This window comes from Balaenoptera acutorostrata, chromosome 17 (genome assembly GCF_949987535.1).
Source record: "Balaenoptera acutorostrata chromosome 17, mBalAcu1.1, whole genome shotgun sequence".
In the NCBI taxonomy this organism is placed as follows: domain Eukaryota; kingdom Metazoa; phylum Chordata; class Mammalia; order Artiodactyla; family Balaenopteridae; genus Balaenoptera; species Balaenoptera acutorostrata.
Genome location: NC_080080.1, coordinates 82,260,636 through 82,281,629, shown reverse-complemented (window position 1 = coordinate 82,281,629; position 20,994 = coordinate 82,260,636). Strand labels below are relative to the sequence as shown.

Here is a 20,994-nt window from a genome sequence, read left to right as displayed (position 1 = left end):
ACCAGGGAAGTCCCCTCGCTGTGTCTTGACAAATAATTTCTGGCTGCAATTGATGCTGTTTTGCTTTTTAAAAAATGCCTTTAGGTGTGCGTACAATTAGGTTAACATCTGGATGACTGTCCCCCACCCACATTTTCTTGTTGCTGTTCTTTTAGGGCCCCTGCAATCAAATGAAGCCTCAGTTTTCACTTCTCCAGGCCAAATACGTGATTCCTTTTGCCGCCCGTGGCGTGTTGTGAAATCCCCGCAGGGCCCCACTGGTCTCCAGGCGTGAGGCTGAGCGAGCTCCCCACACCTCGTGCATCACTGAGGGACCAGCCCGGCGCGTGCGGCCGCGCATCTGCATCCTAAGCAGCTTCCTGAGCTGTGGCCGCACCCGGGGCCGTGCAGGTGCTCCGCAGCCTCATTCCCCTTGCGGGCAGAGGGTCCGCCTCCCTCAGACCGGCGTTTGCTGGACCTGGATGAGCCCCGGGCCCTGCACATGGCTCCCCCCACGGCCAGGCGCTCTGTCGTGCTCACCTGGGCCACTGCCTGTCACTCCTGCTGGCGCCGAGGGAGGGGCCCGTCCACCCGAGAGCTCTGTGCCACCTGCCCTGGGTTACGAGACGTGTGCCCGGGGTGGGGGGCCTGGGACCCCACTGAGCTAGGCGGCCCGGTCCTGCTCCGCGGAGCCTGTGCTCAGCTGCCCGTTCATGTCCCCCAGGACATGCGTGTCCTCACCTGCCTGGCGGCCCCGAGGAAGACAAGGCTCCTGCTGTCCTTCCCCCGTTGTCCTCATCACTCAGTCCTTCCCTCCTGCCTCCCCCTCCCCCCATTCACCCTGCCCCCCGTGGGCTCTGGGGGACGGCCGTGCCCCCCGTCCCCCAACCTGTTCACACTTTTCAGGGCTGAGGATTCTTCCAGAGGAATTCAAGGGAGCAGCTCAGGACGACCCTGTTGTTTGTGAGCCTCGCTGCACGGGCTTGGCTTGTCCATCCTCTCTGAGATCAGCAGCCCCGGGTCCTCGCGGGGCGGCACCTCCACCCAGGGGTAGAGCCGCTTCTGCGGGATGGCCTCGAGGGCGGAGGCTGAGCCCCAGCCCCCAAGGCTATGTGCCCCTCGCCCTCACCGTCTCCTGGGGGGACACGGAGCGAGGCGGGAGGGGATGCCTGTACTCACACCTGGAGATGCCACCGGGACGCCAGGTGAGGGCACAGCAGGCGGGGCCGAGGGCGAGGGTGCCAGCGTCTGAGGGAGGAGGCCTGCTGGGGGAGTGCAGGTGCATGTGCGTGAGCAGGCATGCCTACACACACAGACACACGTGACACGCAGACCACGTACACACAGACACATACGCAAGACCACAGCTCACACTGGGAGCAGAGACAAGCGCTCAGACCCACTCAGCAGTGACAGGGTCGGAGGTCAACGGCAGGCACAGGAGGTTGTCCCTGGACGTCACCTGTCACCTGTGTGCTCCTGGGACGCGACAGTGCTGAGGGGAAGGAGAGCGTGTCACCGTGTTGCTGAGTCACGTGCAGGGAAGGCATTGTCCCTCCTGTCCGAGGACACCTCTCCCCCCGACACCGGCTCCTCCAGGCACCCCCCCCCCAAGACGCCCACCCCTGGAGGGGCCCCTGCGAGCGGGTCTGCCTGCTGAGGGTGAACGAGGAGCCCCGGTCTCCCTGCCCCTCCCGAGAGCCCGGCGGGTCCAAGTCCCTGACACGCAGCCAAAGCACCAAACCTTCCTTCATGGGAAATCTTCCGCGCGGCTGAGCCCAGAGCCGACCTGGACGGAGCGTCTGTCTTGTGCCCGGTGCCCTCTGGGTGCACCCCGTCTGCCCCTCCCTGGGTCCCATGCCCTGCGGGAGGGCATCCCTATGGCCCACACTCCGTGTGTGGGGGGAAGTGAGGCCCGGAGAGACCTGGGGCCCCGGGACCGGGTGCGCAGAGGGGCTCCGGCCCGGTGCCCGACCAGAAGCGCATCTGCTGACCCTGGGGACACAGGGGAGCCCCAGGGCTGGCAGGGCGGGGGCTCAGGGCCCCTCCAGCTCACCCGCCCCCCCTGCCCAGGCCCAGGCGAAGGGCTGCACCGCCTGCATCTCTGTGTACTCCGGGAGAAAAGCCTCAGATCACAGCCTCTGGATCCCAGGGTCCCAGCATCGTCCTGACTCTGATTTTTCTGTGACTCCTCGCCCCATCTGTAGCTGAGGGACGTGACCGCCCGGCATTCCTCCCCCGCAGCAGCAGGTCCCGACGGGGCTCGGCTGGAGCAGCCGCCCCGGGTGGACCGCGGGCACCAGGATCACAGGGGGCGGGTGGGGCTGCCAGGAGACAGTCACCCGAGGGGGCTGCAGCCCGTCACCCTCGCCCTCCGTGGGAGCCCCTCTGCCCACCTGCCCAGGTGCAGCCCGCCCGCCGGGAGCTCAGGGGAGGCGTGGAGTCAGAGGAGAGACCCAGGAAAAGCGTGAGGCCTCCCCAGCCCGTGGGCCGCAGGGCGCAGGGCCTGTGAGGAGCCGGGTCTGCCCACCCCTCCTGCTGGCCCCCTCTGCCCACCGCGCCTGCCCCTCTCCTGGGCCTCTCCCGACACGGCAGACTCAGGGCTCTGGGGCCCCGAGCTGGGCCACTCGGGTGGTTTGAAGGCCCGGCAGCTCCCGCCGCCCCCTCGTCACTCGCTGCCGTTGGGCGCCCTCTTCTTTGTGCCCACACGTCCCTTCCCAGCCACTCCGTCCTGCCGGGGCCCTGGACCCAGCCCTGGAGCGATTCCGCAGCCTCGGAGCCACGTGGGATCTTTGACGGTGTAAGGTGCCCTGGCCATGCCCACACCCTGCCCCTAGAGTCTAGCAGCCTCACCCCGGGGCTGGGAGCCCCCCTACCACGCGCTGGGAGCCTGAAGACGTCCGCGCCGCCATTTCCCCAGCTGTGCTCAGTAGTTGCTTATTTGCAAAACGGCCTCTGATTACAGGTCGGGATCGGGGCTGAGCGGCCCTTCAACAAAGGACCCCGAGTCCCCCCCAGGGTGGGTGGGTGTGAACGCGCAGTGGCTCCTGGGCCCGCCAAGGGGACTTGGGTGGCAGCTGGAGGCTCGGGGCTTCTGAGCACGGGGCAGGGATGCTGGGGGAGCCGCGTGCCCAGGGACGGCCGAGGGTGGACGGAGAGGGTGCCGGTGCGAGGGCTGGGCGGGCAGCGCCGAGGGTCCGGCAAGGCCTCTGCCGAGAGGAGCCCCGGGGACCCCTCCGCCCACGCCCCGTCCCGGAGCCGCTGCGGGCGTCACCCCCACTGCACCCCGGGACCTGCGGGCAGAGGGCGCTCGGCTGTTCGGCAGCCGCGTGGCTTTCCTGCAGACCCGGACGTGCCCCGACCGCACCTGCAGGGCTCCCGTCCCGGGGCCGTGGCACTGGCTGTGCTGCACCTGCCGTGGGTGCGCCTGCCGCGGGGCCGCATACCTGGCGCTGGGCTGCAGGCCCCGGCCTGCTCCGCATCCTGCTCTGCCCGCGGTGGCGAGACTCTGCACGGCCAGGATTTCCTACCCGGCAAGGCCGGGGTGGGGGGGGGACGTGCCGCCCCTTGACTCTCCATCTTACCTGTTTTCTTTAAAACAAATCCACGCTGTGAAAACGGTGCTCCCAGCCAGGGACTCTCCTCCTCCCCCTCCCCCCCCCCTTCCGCCTGTCCTCCTTTCCCTCCATCTCCCCCTCCCCACCTCCTTCTTTCCGAGACAGCAGCGGCTCCGATTTCCTGGACTGTGTGCTCCCTGCAGGTGGGACAGTGGGACTCTTCTCACCTGGCTTGTGGTCCGCAGACACCGGACCTGGGGGCACCGTGCACAAATCCACCAGGATGGCTTTCAGAGTCCTTGGCAAGAAGGAGGTGCGTCCACTTCCCAGCTGATGACTGACCCTAGTTTCTAGGGCTGCTGTGTTCGTTCCCGAATTTATACGAGTCAAAATCAGCACAAGTCATATTTAGAAATTCAAGGAGGCAAGAAGCCTGTTCTGCACTTAGTCAAATTTACACTGTCCCATTTAGGAACATGGCAAGCAGACCCAGGTATGAACTTGGCTAGTTCGAGCTCACATAACTTGGACTCAAGCTCATGTTTACTCAGTGGGCTTTCAGGCTCTTGTGCTTTCATGCAAACCCTACATCCTGTTAATTCCTCTGTAATATTTCAGCACGTTAGAGCCAGCACAGCAAGAGCATTGAGCTTTGAGTGTGGTTTGTCCGCAAGAGACGTTAGCCGGGCGGTGCCGACTGCTTTGGGGTTGGTGGCGTCTTGGGGCGAGAGGAAAATGCAAGGGACTTGAATGTTCCTCTTGAAGGGAATCAACTACTGTATGTGTCTGTGAGTCTGTGATGAGGGTGGTGTGTGTGTGTTAACAGGGGGGCAATTTCGTTAAAACGGACTCCAAGAGTGTCATATTCATGAAAATCCTAGTGATGCTTCCATTGGAGTTTTATCCTGGCTTCATGAGATTCATTTCTCTAGATACATTAGATTATTGAAGGTATTTCTAGAGACATCCTTCAACTGCCTTTGGCTCCATCACTTAAGCGATGCCCCACATTTGTCCACAGGGAGGACCCAGAGCTGGGTTCTTCAAGTCAAGGTTGCCTGTATTTTTTTTTAATATAAATTTATTTATTCATTTGTTTTTATTTTTGTTTGCGTTGGGTCTTTGTTGCTGTGTGTGGACCTTCTCTAGTTACAGCGAGTGGGGGCTACTCTTCGTTGTGGTGCACAGGCTTCTCATTGCGGTGGCTTCTCTTGTTGCAGAGCACGGGCTCTAGGTGCGTGGGCTTCAGTAGTTGTGGCACGCAGGCTCAGTAGTTGTGGTCACGGGCTCTAGAGCGCAGGCTCAGTAGCTGTGGCGCACGGGCTTAGTTGCTCCGTGGCATGTGGGATCTTCCCAGACCAGGGCTCGAACCCGTGTCCCCTGCATTGGCAGGCAGATTCTTAACCACTGCACCACCAGGGGAACCCTGCCTGTGTTCTTATTTATTCAACACCTATGAGCCCCTGGTGAGAACACTGGCCCTCATGTCCACCGCATACCTTTATTAATCTCATATTCATATCACACTTTACAGTTTACAAAACGGCACTGTAGGCTTATTCTTACTCATCCTCAAAGACCCTGTGAGGTGAAATGGAGGCAGAGAGAGTAGGCGCTTTTCCCACTTTACCTGAGATGCACTTGTGGAGTAATCTGTAGCCTGTGGGTAGGGTGACCGTCGGCCCAGCTTTGCCAGGACAGCCCCGATCACAGTGTCCTGCTGGGACCACAGCTTCTCCTCTCAGCCTCGATGCACGGTGCACACTCTGGCCCCCGCCGTCCACAAATCACTCTGCACTTATGTCAGATGTTCAAGTCCACGTGGCCTGTGTCGGGCCGTCAGAGCAGGACCTCAGTCGGGGCCTGGCGCAAACCTGCCCTTCTCCACAGCTGGGGTCCTTGGGCTGGTTCCCGGCACTTGGCGAGAGCCACGTCACCACTTCTGCATTTGCTGCTGGACCACGTGGCCTCGGCTCATTGGCATCTGCTTCTCCAGATGGAAATCTCTCTGACGCTGCCCTGGCCTGTGTGAGGGGTCCAGCCCTCCCCATCCCAGAGGACGTCTGCCGTTCCCCCTCCAGCCCACAGTGGCCTCACCTCTCCTCACGCGCCCCCTTCGTGCGTGGCTGCCCTCGTGGCTGGGCGGGGCCCAGCCTAGTGTCCTGACTCCTCTTGGTTCCGGAAACGGACACCTTTACATGCAAATTGGAAATTCAACTAAAGAAAGAACATTCCCAGGTGTTTCTGACATGAAGAGCCCTGGAGAGGATCAGCGGTCCCCTCTGTGCACATAAACCACGTGGCGGCCCGGCCGCCAGGAAGGGAAGCAGGAAGCCTCTGCAGGGAGCTGTCCTCGGTCACCCCGAGCAGCAAGAAGAGTAGGTGTCCCCGTCCGCGACCATGAGGAGAGGCCTCTGCCATTAGAACCAGGCGAGGGCTGAGCGTGGCCTGGCTCTGTACCGCTTTGCTGCGTGGAGGAAGTTTCTTGATTTCCCTAAACCCTGACTTCCTCCATTGGAGGGACAGCGGATCTCGGATGAGATGGGAGGTCATGCCCCTGGTTGCCCCCAGGACCGAGTGGGAAGCGTGGGGCGATCGCGTAGCATTTAGTGTGACACCTCAAGCAAAAGTGCCCATTGGGGTTTTGTATGATGTGTCACTGAGTTCACAGGGTCTGTCTTAGTCCTCTTCTGACTCCGTTGTATTCTAAAGGTGATTAAGGACCAGATGGTTTTCATTAGTCTCTGGACGGGCCTGAGCTCCAGGCTGACCGCGCCCACTAGGAGGCGGTGGCTCGGCCCCTGCTGCCACCGGAGAGAGGACGTGCCCATCCCTCTGCCTGCTCTGTCCCTGTTCGCCGCCCTGGGCTCTGAGCCACCGTGCCCTCCTCCACACCGAGACCTGGGGGTGGGGACAGGAAACGGGTGCACAAGGCCCAGGGCAGGATGACCTGGACGCCACCCGATTTTGTCCAACGCCCTCTGGGTGGACAGCCTCTCCCGCAGGGGTGCCGAGTCCGGCCAGGCAGCAGGAAGTGGAGACAGACAGGGGACGCGGGTCTCGGGGGAGGAGCGTTCTCCTGGCGGATCCGGTGGGCGGCACAGGGCACAGGAAGCCACGCTTAGGACGAGGGGACCTTGAGCGGTGCGCCCCTGTGGGGACGGGATGTGGAGTCCCCAGGCTGCCCGCACCCCGGCCGCCCCTCCTCTTGCTGGGAACTGGGCACCTCCTGGCTGGCTCTCAGGTGTGTTTAGGGTCGCCTCCTCCTTCAGTGGTGACCGAGACTGGAGGCGCTTCCGGAGGTCCTGCGCTCCACCTGGATGGAGCGTGGTCCCTGAGGTGGGGGACACACGTGACTTCCGCCCTTTCTGGGCATTGCCAGGCGATTGCACAGTCAGTGCGTCGTAATGAACACTAGTCTGGGACAAGTCTATTCCGTTATGTATCTTTTATAGCAGCTCCATGTGAACCCTGACAACTGGGAGGGTTGGGGGCGGTGAGAAAGCACATCAGGAAAGAGGGACTAGGAGGAACCTTCTCTAGACACGGCTGTCTTTACAGTTTCTGAGCGTATGCGGTGGGAATTCCCTTGAACAATCTCCTTTCATTCAGAGTGACATAACTCTTGCTGGGCTGGGGGGAGGGGCTGTCACAGGGATGCCCGGCGCTGGGGGCACGGCAGGGGTGTCGCAGGGCACGGAGCCCTCATCGACACTGCGGACCAGGCGAGGCCAGGGGCTGACTTAGACTTAGGCTGGGTTACCACCCCCCTTCCCGGCTTAGCCCGAGGTGGGACTCGTGAATGTTTTGGATGATTTTATGATGCAGGCAATTGCAGGCTTGGCTTCTCACAAGTGCAATCTTGTTCCCAAAGATATTTGCAGGTTAAGAATGCAGGACTACCAGTTTTCAGTGATAGCTTTCAAATCCTGTAGTTGAAAAAAAAAAGGATTGTTTCCCAAACAGAATCTCTCTGTGCTGTGTGGAGGTCACGCAGCCCCCCAGAGGGGCCTCCCAGGACGCGGGGGGCGGGCGGGAGGGGAGGGAAGCCCCGCTTAGAGGAGCCAGTGAGAGGACGGCTGCGTTCAACTCTCCAGGTTATGACCACTTCCCGCAGCCCGACCCCGCCGCCCCGAGGCAGACGCAGTGCCAAGCGGGCAGGATGGGCTGAGCCTGGGCGGAGGATGGCAGCGGGGCCCGGCGCGGAGCACGAGAACACAGGGGTCCTCAGAGGGACGCGGGTACTCGGATGAGCTGCCCTGGAGTCGAGTGACTCCTTGGTGCTGAAATCCTCTGAGTCACCACAGTGGTGGCATGAAGCGAGGCCGGGACTCTCGAGCAAGGTGCAGCAGGAGGCGACTGGGGCAGATCTTGAAGAGGGGCAGGAGGCAGGGCGTGCACTGAGCTACCCGGGGAGGCTCTGGCTTCTCCCTCAGGCGCTGGCATCCTCTTCAGTTCCACCACAATGACGGAGAATTGTTTTAAAGGTTTTTTTAGTTTTAAATAAAGTCAAGTAATAAAACAGGGTTACCCACGTGGAAGTCAATTTGTACCCAACCTACAACAAGACGTTTAGGGACAGACGCATAACATTAGTTCTTTGTATCATGAGTTCAAATCACGGTCAGTTAGGGCCCTCGCGTTGGCAAAGAGGTTAAAAGACGGTGCGGCACAGGGACGGGTTCTGTCCTCACGCGTTGGCCCAGCCGGCCTTCCCAGAGGGTATGAGGTCACATGTGCTGCCAATCTCAAAATGATGCAGGCCTGTAAGCCAGCATTCCTACTTCTACAAAGTTACCCCAAGTAAGTAAGCGATGATGCATGTGAAGAAGTTTATCTACAAGGACAGTTCATTTCGGGAACTATTTGTAACAGCAAAAATGTGGGAACATCCAAATACGAACGGCAGGGAAAGAGCCTCATAAGCCCTTTCTCAAGCTGCCACCTGATGCCCAGGGGCACCTGCTGGAGAGTGGGGGGCAGGGGGAAGGCAGGGCTGTCTTCAGGGCTTCCTGGCCGGGGGGCACAGTGTGACGTGACCCCAGACGAGGGGCTGCACAAGGGGAGTCCCAGGTGTGGGGGGAATGCACTGAGGGGCAGGGCGGGGGACGGGGACCAAGAGTGGGGTCCACGTGGAGACACAGAGGAGCCAGACAGAGAGGGAGCTCCACATCCGCCGGCACGGGAGGCATCCGGCTGACTCCAGAGGGAAGCTGAGAGCTGCACCCAGGCCTCACCCCTCAGATCCAGGGAAGAGCACTGCCTGCCTCTGCCCACCCACAGGTGGGTTCGCCTCCTGGTGTCTTGTGGTACTGTCCGTCCCTGGTGTTTACCCAGGGCCGCTCTGGGCAGCGGGCTGTGCCCTCAGACGCCTCAAACAGTAACACAGATCGTATGAAAACAGGTTCCGTGCCTCTGAATCTCCCTCAGGGCCCAGCAGAAAGGCGTTTCAATGCTAAATGCAGGAATCATCGTGCTCTGGATGCCATCTTGATTATTTACTGCTCCAAAGGAAATTCAGTAGTTTCAGTGATTTTTTTTTTTTTAACATCTTTATTGGAGTATAACTGCTTTACAATGGTGTGTTAGTTTCTGCTTTATAACAAAGTGAATCAGCTATACATATACATATATCCCTGTGGGATTGGGAGGGTGGGAGGGAGACGCAAGAGTTTCAGTGATTTTTAAACGTGTGCCCAGCATCTTTCTGACGTGAAGAAAATAACTCATGACGATACAGTCTCTCTCTCTATTCATTTCATTCATACAAACATTTTATGACAGTTGTGTGTCAACAGACAGTCTGGGTGATAACCTGTCTCTGCAGTGTTCACTCGTCTGGCCAAACCCAGCCACAGCTAATAAGGAACTCCTTGTCTTCGTCTATGTTACTGGCATCTTACGCCAAAGTTGAATGATATACGTTAGTCAGCCGTGACCCCGCTCACCAAACACGCAATTCACCGTCACCTTCTGAGCTAAGCAGGAAAAATACACAACACGGATGAGCCTCCTTTTCTACTCACTTGAGACAACAAGACATTTAGGAATTCACACCTCATTGAATTCATTTGGATCTTTGAATACTTGGGCTTCAAATTCTTTTTGGCTCTGTAAAATGAAAGTGCTCAAATTAGTACAGACTTTCAAAAAAATAAACAAAAAATGTTCATTAGGCCTCCTAACGTCCGAAGAGACAGGCAGTGACCGAGGAGGAGTGGGGTCGGGGGCCTGGGAGGGGCTGCATGTTCACCCGCAGGCGCGGACTCTGCCCCAGCCCAGCGCTGCTTCTGGGCCCACAGGGTGGGCGAGACCCCATGGCCTGGCTCCCAGGAGCCCCCGCCATGAGCTTAGGCTCTCGGCCAGAAGCCGGGAGCTCAGCTCACTGCAGTGGGTGCGAACGCATCGGGGGCCCAGGGGGCTCAGCGCGGCGAGGGAGATGTGTCCCGGAGCAGGAGGCTCTGGACGGAGAGCTGGGGGTGGGGGAGGGATGAGCTCGAGCAAGACACGAACCCAAGGGCCTACCGCCTCGGCTTTCTCAACAAGGCGGGGGTGACCTTGGCAAGAGCGGTTTCAAGAGGGGCCGGGAAGAAGCATTGGTCGTGTAGCTCATAAATATGGACAATTCTTCCAAGACGCTTGGCTGTGACAAAACAAGCCTTGGACAGGAAATAGAAGCAGCTGTGGAATTAGGGGAAGTTCTCTCCTTTTCTTCCCTCCCTCCCTTCCCTTTTGTTTGTCAGATGTGACAGGTTTAGGTCTGTTTAAATTCTGATGGAAAGGTTTTAGTAGTGAGGAAGGAGGTTGAAGATGTAGGGTAAAGATGAAGGTAAATGATGGCGTTTCTGAGGAGATGGAAGGACATAGATCCAGGACTCTCCATCAGGCACTTCTGAGATCTATCCACCCATCCATCCATCTGTCCATCCGTCCACCCGTCCGTCCATCCATCTGTCCATCCGTCCACCCGTCCATCCATCCACCCACCCATCCAACCACCCGTCCACCCATCTACCCATGCACCCACCCACACATCCATCCACCCACACATCCATCCATCCACCCGTCCATCCATCCACCTGTCCACCCGTCCATCCATCCACCCACCCACCCATCCACCCACCCGTCCACCCGTCCACCCGTCCACCCATCTACCCATGCACCCACCCACACATCCATCTACCCACCCATCCATCCATCCACCCGTCCATCCATCCATCCATCCATCCATCCACTCAACATTTACTAGGGACCCACCATGTGCTACACACTACATGTGAGGAAATATGGTGAAAAACCGCCAAGTTCCTGCCTTAGGGACCTTACATCTACATGTCGAGACAGACAATAAGTGAGTAAATATATACTGTGTGATGATAAGAACTATGAAGAAAAGGAAGCAGGGTCAGGGATGGAGGGGAGGAGAAGTCAAGATGATCAACAGCATCTGAGCAGAGACTGAACGAGGCGAGGTCTGGGGGAAACGTTCTGGACAGAGGTCACAGTGAGCACAAGGGCACCAGGGAGGCAGGGCAGGTGGCTGGGGCGGCTCCAGGGGAAGAGAGGACGGGACACAGCAGGAGACGTGGCTGGAAAGAGAGAAAGGGGCCTTGTGCAGCTTCAGAGCCCACTGGGGAGTGGCTCGAGCAAAAGAGGGGCATGAGAGCCTTTGTGTTTTTAAATATGCTGGATATTGTGGAGGACGGTCAGTAGGGGGACAGCAGTGGAAGCATGACCTGGGCTGGGTGACCGATGACAGCGGCTTGATGGAGGCTGGTGGCCAACAGACGTGGGAGAAGAGATTATATTCAAGGGTTTATTTTGAAAGAGTAGCGAGAAGTGTTACAACAGAGAGGTTAAGGATGACTCCTAGGGTTTTGACTGAACACTTGAGTGCATGGGGGTGTCATTTATTGAGCTAGGGAGGACTGGGGGAGGGGCAAGTTTGGGGGAAAATCAAGAGTTTATTGAGATCATCTACTCCGTATGTTAAGAAGGCAGCTGGAGATACAGACTAGAGATTGGGGTGGGTGGGTATAGGGTAATATTTATATATCACATCACTCCATCTGCCTAAAATCTTCCAACAAATCCTCATGATCTTCAAGACAAAATCCAGCTCCGAGCTCCATGGACTTGGCCCTCTGTGTCTTCCAGCCTCATCATCAGTCTCATGACCCCAGAGGCTCTTCTAATACAGGTTCCTTCATATCCCCCCTTCCCTCTCTCATGCATGTCATTCTCTCTGCTTGGGCCCTTCTCCCCCTTGGGCATCTGGCTGACCACTGTGTCCGCAAAGACCCGGGGACACTTCCTTGTCCCTCCAGCCATCCCCCCATCTCCCTGCAGCCAGTTTCCATGCTCCTTCTTGACTACACATAACCCCCCTGAGCTCCAGCACCAGGGCCCCGGTGAACTCGGACAAGTTGCCTAAACCCTCTGGGCCTCGGTTTCCTCATTTGTAAAATGACGACAGTAATACTGCCTACTTCATAAGGTTGTCAGGGGATGGTGTGAAACCACAAGGGCACAGCGCTTTTGGCACGCTGGCAGAGATGGGGCACTGCTCCAGGCACTGACTAGTGTTATAATAACGCTTATCACACTGTTGTGTGATTAGTTTCCCGTTGGCTTTTCCCTGCTCTTGAGCGCAGCCCTGGAGCTTTTCATCTGGGTTTCTGGCCCACATTACGCTTCAAGAATCGTTTCTTACAGGAAAAAACAAGTCAGTGAATGAGAAAGTCGCATCGGGCTACACTAGTACAATGACATGAACCAGCCCCTTTTCCTCGGTGGCCTTTCTCTTTTTAGCAGCTGTTCTCTGTGGGCGAACGTGAGTCATCTGACCACTTGCCAGACCAAGAAGTCCTGGGCTGTAGCTCCTGCATGACATGTTGGTCCCTGCCCTGCGCACGGAGTGCCGTTACCTTCGGGTCAGGAAGACACGGTCCAAACGCTTCCAGCAGGAGAGTCTCCTCCCGCACAGCTCGTTCATAGTCTGCGAAGGACAGCTTCCCGTCGTGGTCGTGGTCCTGGGGGCGACCGGCCACACCGCAGTTAACATGGAAAACACATCACAAACACACACTGTCTTCTCATGGCCCAGTGTTCACAAAGAAGACGTCAGAAAAGTATGAGGCTAAGTACTGACATGGAAAGAAACTGTCATATTATGATAAAAGAGCATAGTCCGAGTGCTGTCTTTCACCAGGCAGGAGACTGAGAGTTACTCTAATTTGGATTCTTATTTCTACCCCGTATCTGCGGATTTCACGAGGAAACTCTAAATTACCCATCGTACCATTTTCCTCAGGGTTATTTCCACCAAGTCTTTGATGCCTTCGTCGGGGTCCTCCTCGGACGGCTGCTTCAGGAGGCTATTCTTCAGCATGTGGAACATCTCTTCCTTCGAGATGAAGCCATCGCCATTCAAGTCAAACACGGCAAAGCAATCTTCAAGAAAGAACCAGTACGAATGTGCTGCGGCCAGGAAGGCAGCCTTGGCTCTGATGGTGTTCAAGGCCCAGGGCTCCAGTGGTGCTTTCATCAAGTCTCGGGCCTCAGTGCAATCAATTCCCCTAATAAATGCCTGATGTCCGCTTCCTGAATATACTCAACAACCCTTAGAAAGTTTCCTACGCTTAGCTGCAAAGAGCAGACCAAGGAACAACAACTTAACGTTCTCACAGTGAAAACCTTGGAAAACGGACTGAAACGTGCCTCTTCAACAGAGTTCACTGTGATGAATTAGGAATTAACTAAGAATCAGAAACTTGAATCGATGTTTTACGATGACAATTCGAGTAACAAAATATGTAAAACACTTAATACCTTCATACCTAAACGCATGCGTACATGGTCAGCATGTGCGTTACACGCCTGTGCGGTCTTGCTTGGCATGGATTCCGCCTCGGAATTTCTTGATTTGCCTTTTTATTAATTTTTTTCAACCCTTATTATTGACCTGAATTTGCTCCATAAAAGAGGCTGATGGGAATTCACACCAAGCAAACAACAGACAAACCCACCCCACTGGCTGGGCTGGAGGACATTGATTTACATTCTTTAGATGTACTTATCATAAAGTACAAACCAATAGGATAAGATGAAGTCTTACATTTCATTTTTTCTTCCAGAGTTCCTCGAAGAAATACTGATAATCCATAAACCCACTCTGATACAGTTATGTAACCATCATTGTCTTTGTCAAACCCTCGGAATACTAAAAAAAAAGAGAGAGAAGTAAAATATGACACTTGTGCTGCGTTTCTGTTCTCAGTGATGGACCTGCACGGGCACTACTCACTTCTGAAATTTAGGCAAAACCTCACGACCATATGGTCCCATGTTCTCATTTGTTAAAGGAGGAAACTAAGATGTCATAACATTGGAAAACTCTTTTACCTAAGCTTTCACATTTTCCCTTCATACTTTGTGAGAACAAGTAAATTCTGAATATCTAAATACATGAATCAACAATGAACATATACACATATTGGTACATTAAATTTGTTGATATATTAACATAAAACATATAATTTTATATTTTGTTACCCAAGAAAAGTACTGCTATTACATGATAGATAAGATTATATCTTAATTTTTATTGGAATACTCTCGATGATGTAAGGAAATTTAAATGTCTTTTTAAAACTATTATTTATTGTTCTATTTACTAAGTAGAAATATAAATAGTTTTGGTTTTCTAATGTAAAGAAAGTAAACCTAGTTATTCAAGTTGACTCTGTCCTCTTCCCAAATACACAAAAAGAGTGGTCGCTATCTTCTTCCCTACCATGCTTCCCTATGAATATAAAAATTAAATTTTTATGTTCAAATGGATTTGGGAACACAGAACATGAAGCTTCCCACCCAGAGTTTGTCCAAACTCCAAACTGTTTTTCCCAGTTATGGCTGGATTTGGCCCGTCTGGACACTGACGTCCGCTCACCTCTGTCCATGATCATGTCGTCCGTCATCCCAAATGTCATGTGCAGGATGTTCCGAAAGGCGTTCCGATCCAGCCCGACGACCACACCCTGCCGCTCTGTCACATCACCCACCAAGTTATAGAAAAGATTGATGAGGCATTTCACTTCAAATTTATTAACTGTGAAAGAATGAAATTGAGATATAACAAAAACGCCTTTTAATCTTTAATGTCCAACTTAAACTTTGCACAAATGAGTTTTGTAGACGAACGACACTGGAATCATCAATGGGCAGCTGTCAACAGGAGACGATCCTGTTTTGAGATTCATGACCCTCAAGTTAACAGAGGATGGTCACTACCCGGAAGTTCCCACTAAAGGAAGGGCAGCAGTCCTCCCTCCCAACAGATGTAAGTGCAGTCACATTTAGAAAAAGGACGATAATGTTAGCCAGGTCACCTGAATGCGGATTGTGGGGTCTGATTCTAAGTAACCATGGTGATGTTAAAAATGGTAACTTTCCCCCAGCATTTTGATTATAGGCATTAGTGAGATTTACAGTTTAACTTTTCCCTGGAAACAGATACCAGCCTCCCCCAAACCAGGCAACAACTTTCATCTCACACTAGCTTACGTGAAGCCGTGAGCCAGAATTTGGAAATCAGAGTCACCTATTTTCCAATAAAGAAGGATTTAAGCATATTCTAGCACCCAGTAAGGCTCTTGCTGTGAGGGATGGAAATTAACAGGCAGCCATGCAGCAGCACCTTGGAGGAAGGCCTTTTTTGTCTAAAGGGTGTGCACACACATGCACGCTTGCACACACACGACTGCGTAGAGGGCGGTGCTGTAGACGCTGAGCTAATCGTGCCCCCATTGCTTTCCGAGGTGTGTAGGTGGAAGGATTAGTGTCTGGCGTTAAGAACATAAAGGTGAGTTTAAATATGAGGTAAAGGTGGAAGATGGGGAAGATTTTATTTCAAAACAAGCCAAAATTAAGGTTGAGTATTTTTAAAAACAAGGACGGAAGCTGTGTGCATGTAAAGGAAAACAGCCCAAAGAAATGGATAAATCCCACCTCATCTTGCAGGCCAGGATAGGCTTGAGGGCGATTTCCAGTTTGGGGTGCCACAATTTAAGAGGAACATTGAAAACTTTGGAAAACAAATGATTTAGTAAATAAATTAATAAATAGTAGAAAATAATGTAATGGTTATAATTTTAAAAAGAGCCTTTAGTTGCCACAGAAAACGGTATGAATGGTATGTCACTTCTTCAAAAAAAATTACACATAGAAATACTACATAATCCAGTGATTCCACTTCTGGGTATTTGCCCCAAAGGATTGAAAGCAGGGACTCTGAAACTTGTACACCATTATTCATAGCAGCAGTAGTCACAATAGCCAGAAGGTGGGAGCAATCCAGGTGTCCATGGGTGGATGAGTGGATGAATAAGATGTGGTCCATCCATATAATGGACTCTGATTCAGCTTTAAAAAGGGAGGAAATTGTGACTCATGCTACAACTTGCCTGACTCTTGACTACGTCATGCTGAGTGAAACAAGCCAGATGAAAAAGGACAAATATTATATCATGGACCCAGAGTGGTGAAATTCATAGAGACAAAAAGTAGACGGTGGGTGCCAGGGGCTGGGGGAGGGGGAAGTGGGGAGCAACAGTTTAATGCGGACAGAGTTTCAGCTGGAAAGATGAGAAAGTTCTGGAGATGGATGGTGGTGACAGCTGCACAACAATGTGAACGTACTTAGTGCCACTGAGCGGTACACTTAAAATAATTAAAATGGTAAATTTTATGTTATGTATATTTAACCACAATAAAAAACTCTAAAAATAAAAAGTGATGTTAATAGTTGGGGAAGAAAAACTTGCATGAAGAATGATGCAGTCTGATCACATATATGAAATGCTAGCTGAGGGGATGTTGATTAGCCATTTTTCCATCTCGGCCAAAACAAAAATGAAAGAGTATTAGCTTAATTTATTCCCCAAAATATCCAAGATGGGTAATTTTTCCATAGGAAAAATTCTCTTGCTGAAATGTTTCTTATATCATGCCGCAACTAAAAGATCCACGTGCCGCAACTAAGACCCAGCGCAGCCAAATAAATAAATAAATATTGAAAAAAATGAATACAATACTAAATGAAATTAAGGAAATTTGAGAATGGATTTTCATCTTTTTGGATTGGTGTAAGTCTGCCGTGCAGATCAGATCTGCAGAATGGTGGATTAACTAGACCACCATTTAAGATACTTTCTTCTTTGATTCTACAAAATCTATCCATTTCATCTTGGTGGGATTATCACCTGGCAACTAAAAGGAAATCTGACTTTAGAAGAAAGGTCCTCTGTTTAAAGAAACTCAAAATTATTATAATGCCCATGATTAGTCACTATTTCTATAGAATTTAACTAGTAATCATCAAGGTTCTTAAGGCTCATTTTAAAAATTTTATGTAAGGACAAAAATCAAAAGAGTTGACTGGTTTTCTTGCCGTGTTTTCACTTATCTTTTTCTTTTATAAATTTATTTTATTTTTGGCTGCGTTGGGTCTTCGTTGTTGCGTGCAGGCTTTCTCTAGTTGCGGCAAGCAGGGGCTACTCTTCGTTGCGGTGCACGGGCTTCTCATTGCAGTGGCTTCTCTTGTTGTGGAGCACGGGCTCTAGGTGCGCGGGCTCTAGGTGCACGGGCTCTAGATGCGTGGGCTTCAGTAGTCGTGGCGCAAGGGCTCAGTAGTTGTGGCTCGTGGGCTCTAGAGTGCAGGCTCAGTAGTTGTGGCGCACGGGTTTAGTTGCTCAGCATGTGGGATCTTCCCGGACCAGGGCTCGAACCAGTGTCGCCTGCATTGGCAGGTGGATTCTTAACCACTGAGCCACAAGGGAAGCCCTCACTTATCTTTTAATATGTTCACAGAATATCTGCAATACATTGCAAACTCACTTGAACAGGAACTAAATCAAATTTAGTGTTTGTTGTGTATAGTAGTTATTGCATTGTTTATTTAAAATGTTTACTAGATGTTTAAGATCTGGCCTTTTCCCAGAAATGAAAGTATTTTAAGAAAAACAACAGGACAAAACTCTCATCAGATTAGAATAACCATAATAATATCTTAAATTATAGGAAGACTTTTTTTAGACGTTTAAGATGCTTATACACAGCCTAACCTTTATTTCCAGCACCATCCTGACAGGATTTCCTACCACTCAGTATATAAGATACTAAGTATGATTAGAAGGCACTAGATCCCATAATCGCTAGAACTACATCAAAACATGTTTGTTCTCTCTTTGCACAGTGGGAGTAGTCTTGGGATTATGGCTTCTATTTGTTTCAAAGGGGCAGTAGTTTTGCAATCAGCACTCAACTTCTAAGCTTGCTTATCAGATATCTCCCTCATCTAAGCCATATCCATAGCTTCCTTGCCCAAGCACAGTCCTGTTTTTCAGTCCGAATATAATTCTAAGGTTACCTGTGAAATTCTAGGACCACTTTTCAGAATATGTGTGAGATGGGAGCAGATGTCTTCAATAGGTGTCCATCTTGCCACTTGCCAAGTCTAATCCTTTACTTTGCAGGAAAGTTGGGTCTAGAGTTGGGAACAGATTCTTTACCATGTGTTTAGCACTGTTGAGCTCCTTGGTTTCCAGGCACATTTCCTTGCTCTGAGATACAGGTTTCTGTGCCACTTCACCGTATCTGTCCTAAGGATGTTCAACCACTGAAAATCGTTTTCCCTCATAGATCTCTTGGTAATTTCCAAAACTTGGACCTTGCCAGTTGATTTGCTCTAAGAAGAGCTGTTGGTTGGGCTACTTTTCTTGAGTTCGGTGGTTTTTAGTGCTTGTTTTCCACCTGTGTCTGAAGCTAAATCCACATGTGTCTCCAGGGTATATAAATCACGTTTCTATAACGTAAGGGTAAGTTAAGAGAAGGTCTGAGAAGCAAGTATGTGCATGTGTGCGGGTACAGCACTAGATACCTGGATACCGGGAAATGCGCCGTAAGATAACGGGCGCCGGGGGTGCCGGTCCCAAGGGGCTGATGCTGGTGTTCCCTTCCAGACTTCTCTTTAGGGTCGGGCGTGGAGAGGGCTCCGACTGCGCTCGGACTCTGCAGGCGGGACACCAGCACCGGGCAGGACAGGACCTGGCCCAGGAGCCTCTGCACACCCCGCACCTGATTCTTACTTACAATGCTTGCAATTTTTAGTTAAGGAGTCCGTCAGCTTCTGCAGCTTCTTGCGGTTCATGCCGGCGGCTCAGGGAACCGGACCGCGGCCCGTGTCCAGGGGGGCGGCTGCCGGGACCCTCTCGAGCCCTGGGCCTGGGGCTGCCGGCGAGTCTCCCCTGTGCGCGTGCGTGGTCCTAACACGCGCCGTGGCCATGGCAACGGCTTGGCGGTCGCCGATTGGCTGCCGGGCTGGGGCGGGCGTGGTCCTAACCGGCGACGTGGCCATGGCAACGCCTGGGTGGCAGCTGATTGGCTCCCGGGCCGGCACTGTCTCCCTGGGAGGGCCGGCCAGGCGCGCTGGGACCGCGTTCCGACTGTGACGTCGGCGGGTGACCCTCCAGGTGTGGCTGGCTCGAGTTCACAGCCCCTTTAATGAGATGCACTGTGAGTCCTCAGGGCTGAATTCTGTGGGGATGTCTTGGGTGGTGAGCGCGACACCAGGGAGGCTTCAAGTCCTTAGGGAGGTCTGGGAACCCGGGGGTTGCAGGAATGAGCACGTGTGGTCCAGACGACGGCTTTACAGGTGCGGGAGGGTGAGGGGCTCGCTCTCAGGTTGCCAGTCCTTTTGCCAGGAGGGAGTCTGCCACAGGATATCTTCAAGTTTTTGGTGATGTTACTGAGAGCAAGAGGCGCTTGGACTAGTTCCCCGCCCCCCATTCATTCTTGAGGTGGGGCCGGAGGCTGTCCGTGGAGGCTGGGGAGGGCCCCTGGCAACTTTTAAGCTGGTTAAAGAGGCAACCTCCCACATAAAGACGAGCTGACAGCTGACACTAGCTCTGGGGTACAGCCTGACCTTGCTTTTCTGGAAAATATCCCAGTAAAGTGGATCTTCTACTTATTTGAAAGACAGGTTCTTTGACTGCAAACAAAAGCGAGTCCTTACATCTTTACCATGAGAGGACTTTCTGCTCTTAACACAGATGAAACACCCTCTTTGAATTAAGACAGCGATAACATGGGTTAGCTCAGCCAGGAGCAAAAAACCTACAATATTCTCCAACATGTCACTTGTTTCGCTTCAGAAGGCAAAATGCTTTTGAATACAAATTATTCTATAGTGTGTGTACTGTCATTGTTAAACTGAAAGCAGAAAAATTCTGCCAACCGTATGTCACAACCCCACATGAGGTCTCTGATTCTCTTTCCTTGTTTCATTTGTTGGTTGGATGGAGGACTGGGGTGCTGTTTGAATCCAGGGTCGAGGATGCTTGGGGAAGGCAGGCAGGCACTGTATTATGCTGAAGCAAATTCCCTGAGAACGATTAACTAATATGAAGTGATAGTGATTGTGAGATTGCAACAGTTAACGGTTAAGTGGTATTCCTGTTCGTGCCCTTGTCCGGCAGGTGCAGCGTTTCTACTAGGACCGCAGGGAACAAATGGGGATGGATGTATTCTGATACACGCACTGCGACACCTTAGTGATTTGTCAGATGCCAGAGCTGTGGCAAATATTTAGTCCAGAGCGATTGTTGGGGTGCTTGTTATAAAGACAAGCAGCCAAAAGCGTGGCTGTCAGGGGTTAGGACGAGGAGCCACGGGCCGCTCCCGTCCCTACCAGGTGTGCTGAACTGACTCCCTGCTGGCGTGTCTGGGGGGCAGCCTCCACGGGTGGGAGCACCTCACTGGGCGAGCTCAGGTGTCTGGGCAGACCTCATGCGCTGGAAGCTTCTCGAGCACCTTTGGGGAGCAAATCCGTTCTTCCTTCATAAGCTTCAGGCCTGGGCCCCGCCATCTGTGTTCCCTTAAAGGGGAAAAGCTAATGGAAGGGCAGTGCCACAGAAGGCTGATTAGGAGTCAGATCTGTTCTAGCAGCAGAGATCCTGCACCTGCCGAGAAACCTTGGTGACGCGTCCTACTCCCAGCTCCCCTTCCCCCAGGTCTTTCTTCTATGTTACTCTTTTAGCCAAAACTTTACAAATTCACCATAGCATCTCTCTCGTGTCTCTGAGAGCGCTGTGGAAGTGGCCTCACCATACGGTCTTGCAAACCTTTCTCAGGGAAAGCAGGTATTTACTAGGGGTGTCTTTTGTCCACATACTGGCAAACCTCAGAGCGTTCTCTACATTCTTGTGACATTCTGAACTTAATATTTTTAGACCTTAGAACGAGCTGCAGGCCTGATAGAGTCTGCTGAGTGCATCTCAGAGCCGGTTGTAATTTCTGTCCATAGGTTTAGTTGCTTGTGTGGAGGAGATGCAGCGTTGCATCCCAAGGGCTTTTTCCAAGAGAGGCAATTAGACCTGAACAGTTACCTCATATCAAATCA

General features: G+C 52.9%; 1 protein-coding gene across 3 annotated transcripts; it reads right to left on the bottom strand.

Annotated features, from left to right (window-relative positions):
* Nucleotides 1-9,155: 9,155 nt before the first annotated feature.
* Nucleotides 9,156-18,827, bottom strand: CLXN (calaxin). Of its 3 annotated transcripts, XM_007168622.2 has the most exons (6): nt 18,687-18,827; nt 14,488-14,646; nt 13,654-13,758; nt 12,838-12,989; nt 12,464-12,568; nt 9,156-9,647 (listed from the first exon to the last, which is right to left on the bottom strand). In XM_007168622.2, the coding sequence occupies exons 1-6, from the start codon at nt 18,742-18,744 to the stop codon at nt 9,588-9,590; spliced, it is 639 nt and encodes a 212-aa protein (XP_007168684.1). In that variant the 5' UTR covers nt 18,745-18,827; the 3' UTR covers nt 9,156-9,587. The 3 variants fall into 3 exon arrangements, with proteins under 3 accessions (XP_007168684.1, XP_057388149.1, XP_057388150.1); XM_057532166.1 differs by lacking the exon at nt 9,156-9,647 and having other exon boundaries at nt 12,020-12,568; XM_057532167.1 differs by lacking the exons at nt 9,156-9,647; nt 18,687-18,827 and adding an exon at nt 17,965-18,061 and having other exon boundaries at nt 12,020-12,568.
* Nucleotides 18,828-20,994: the final 2,167 nt, after the last annotated feature.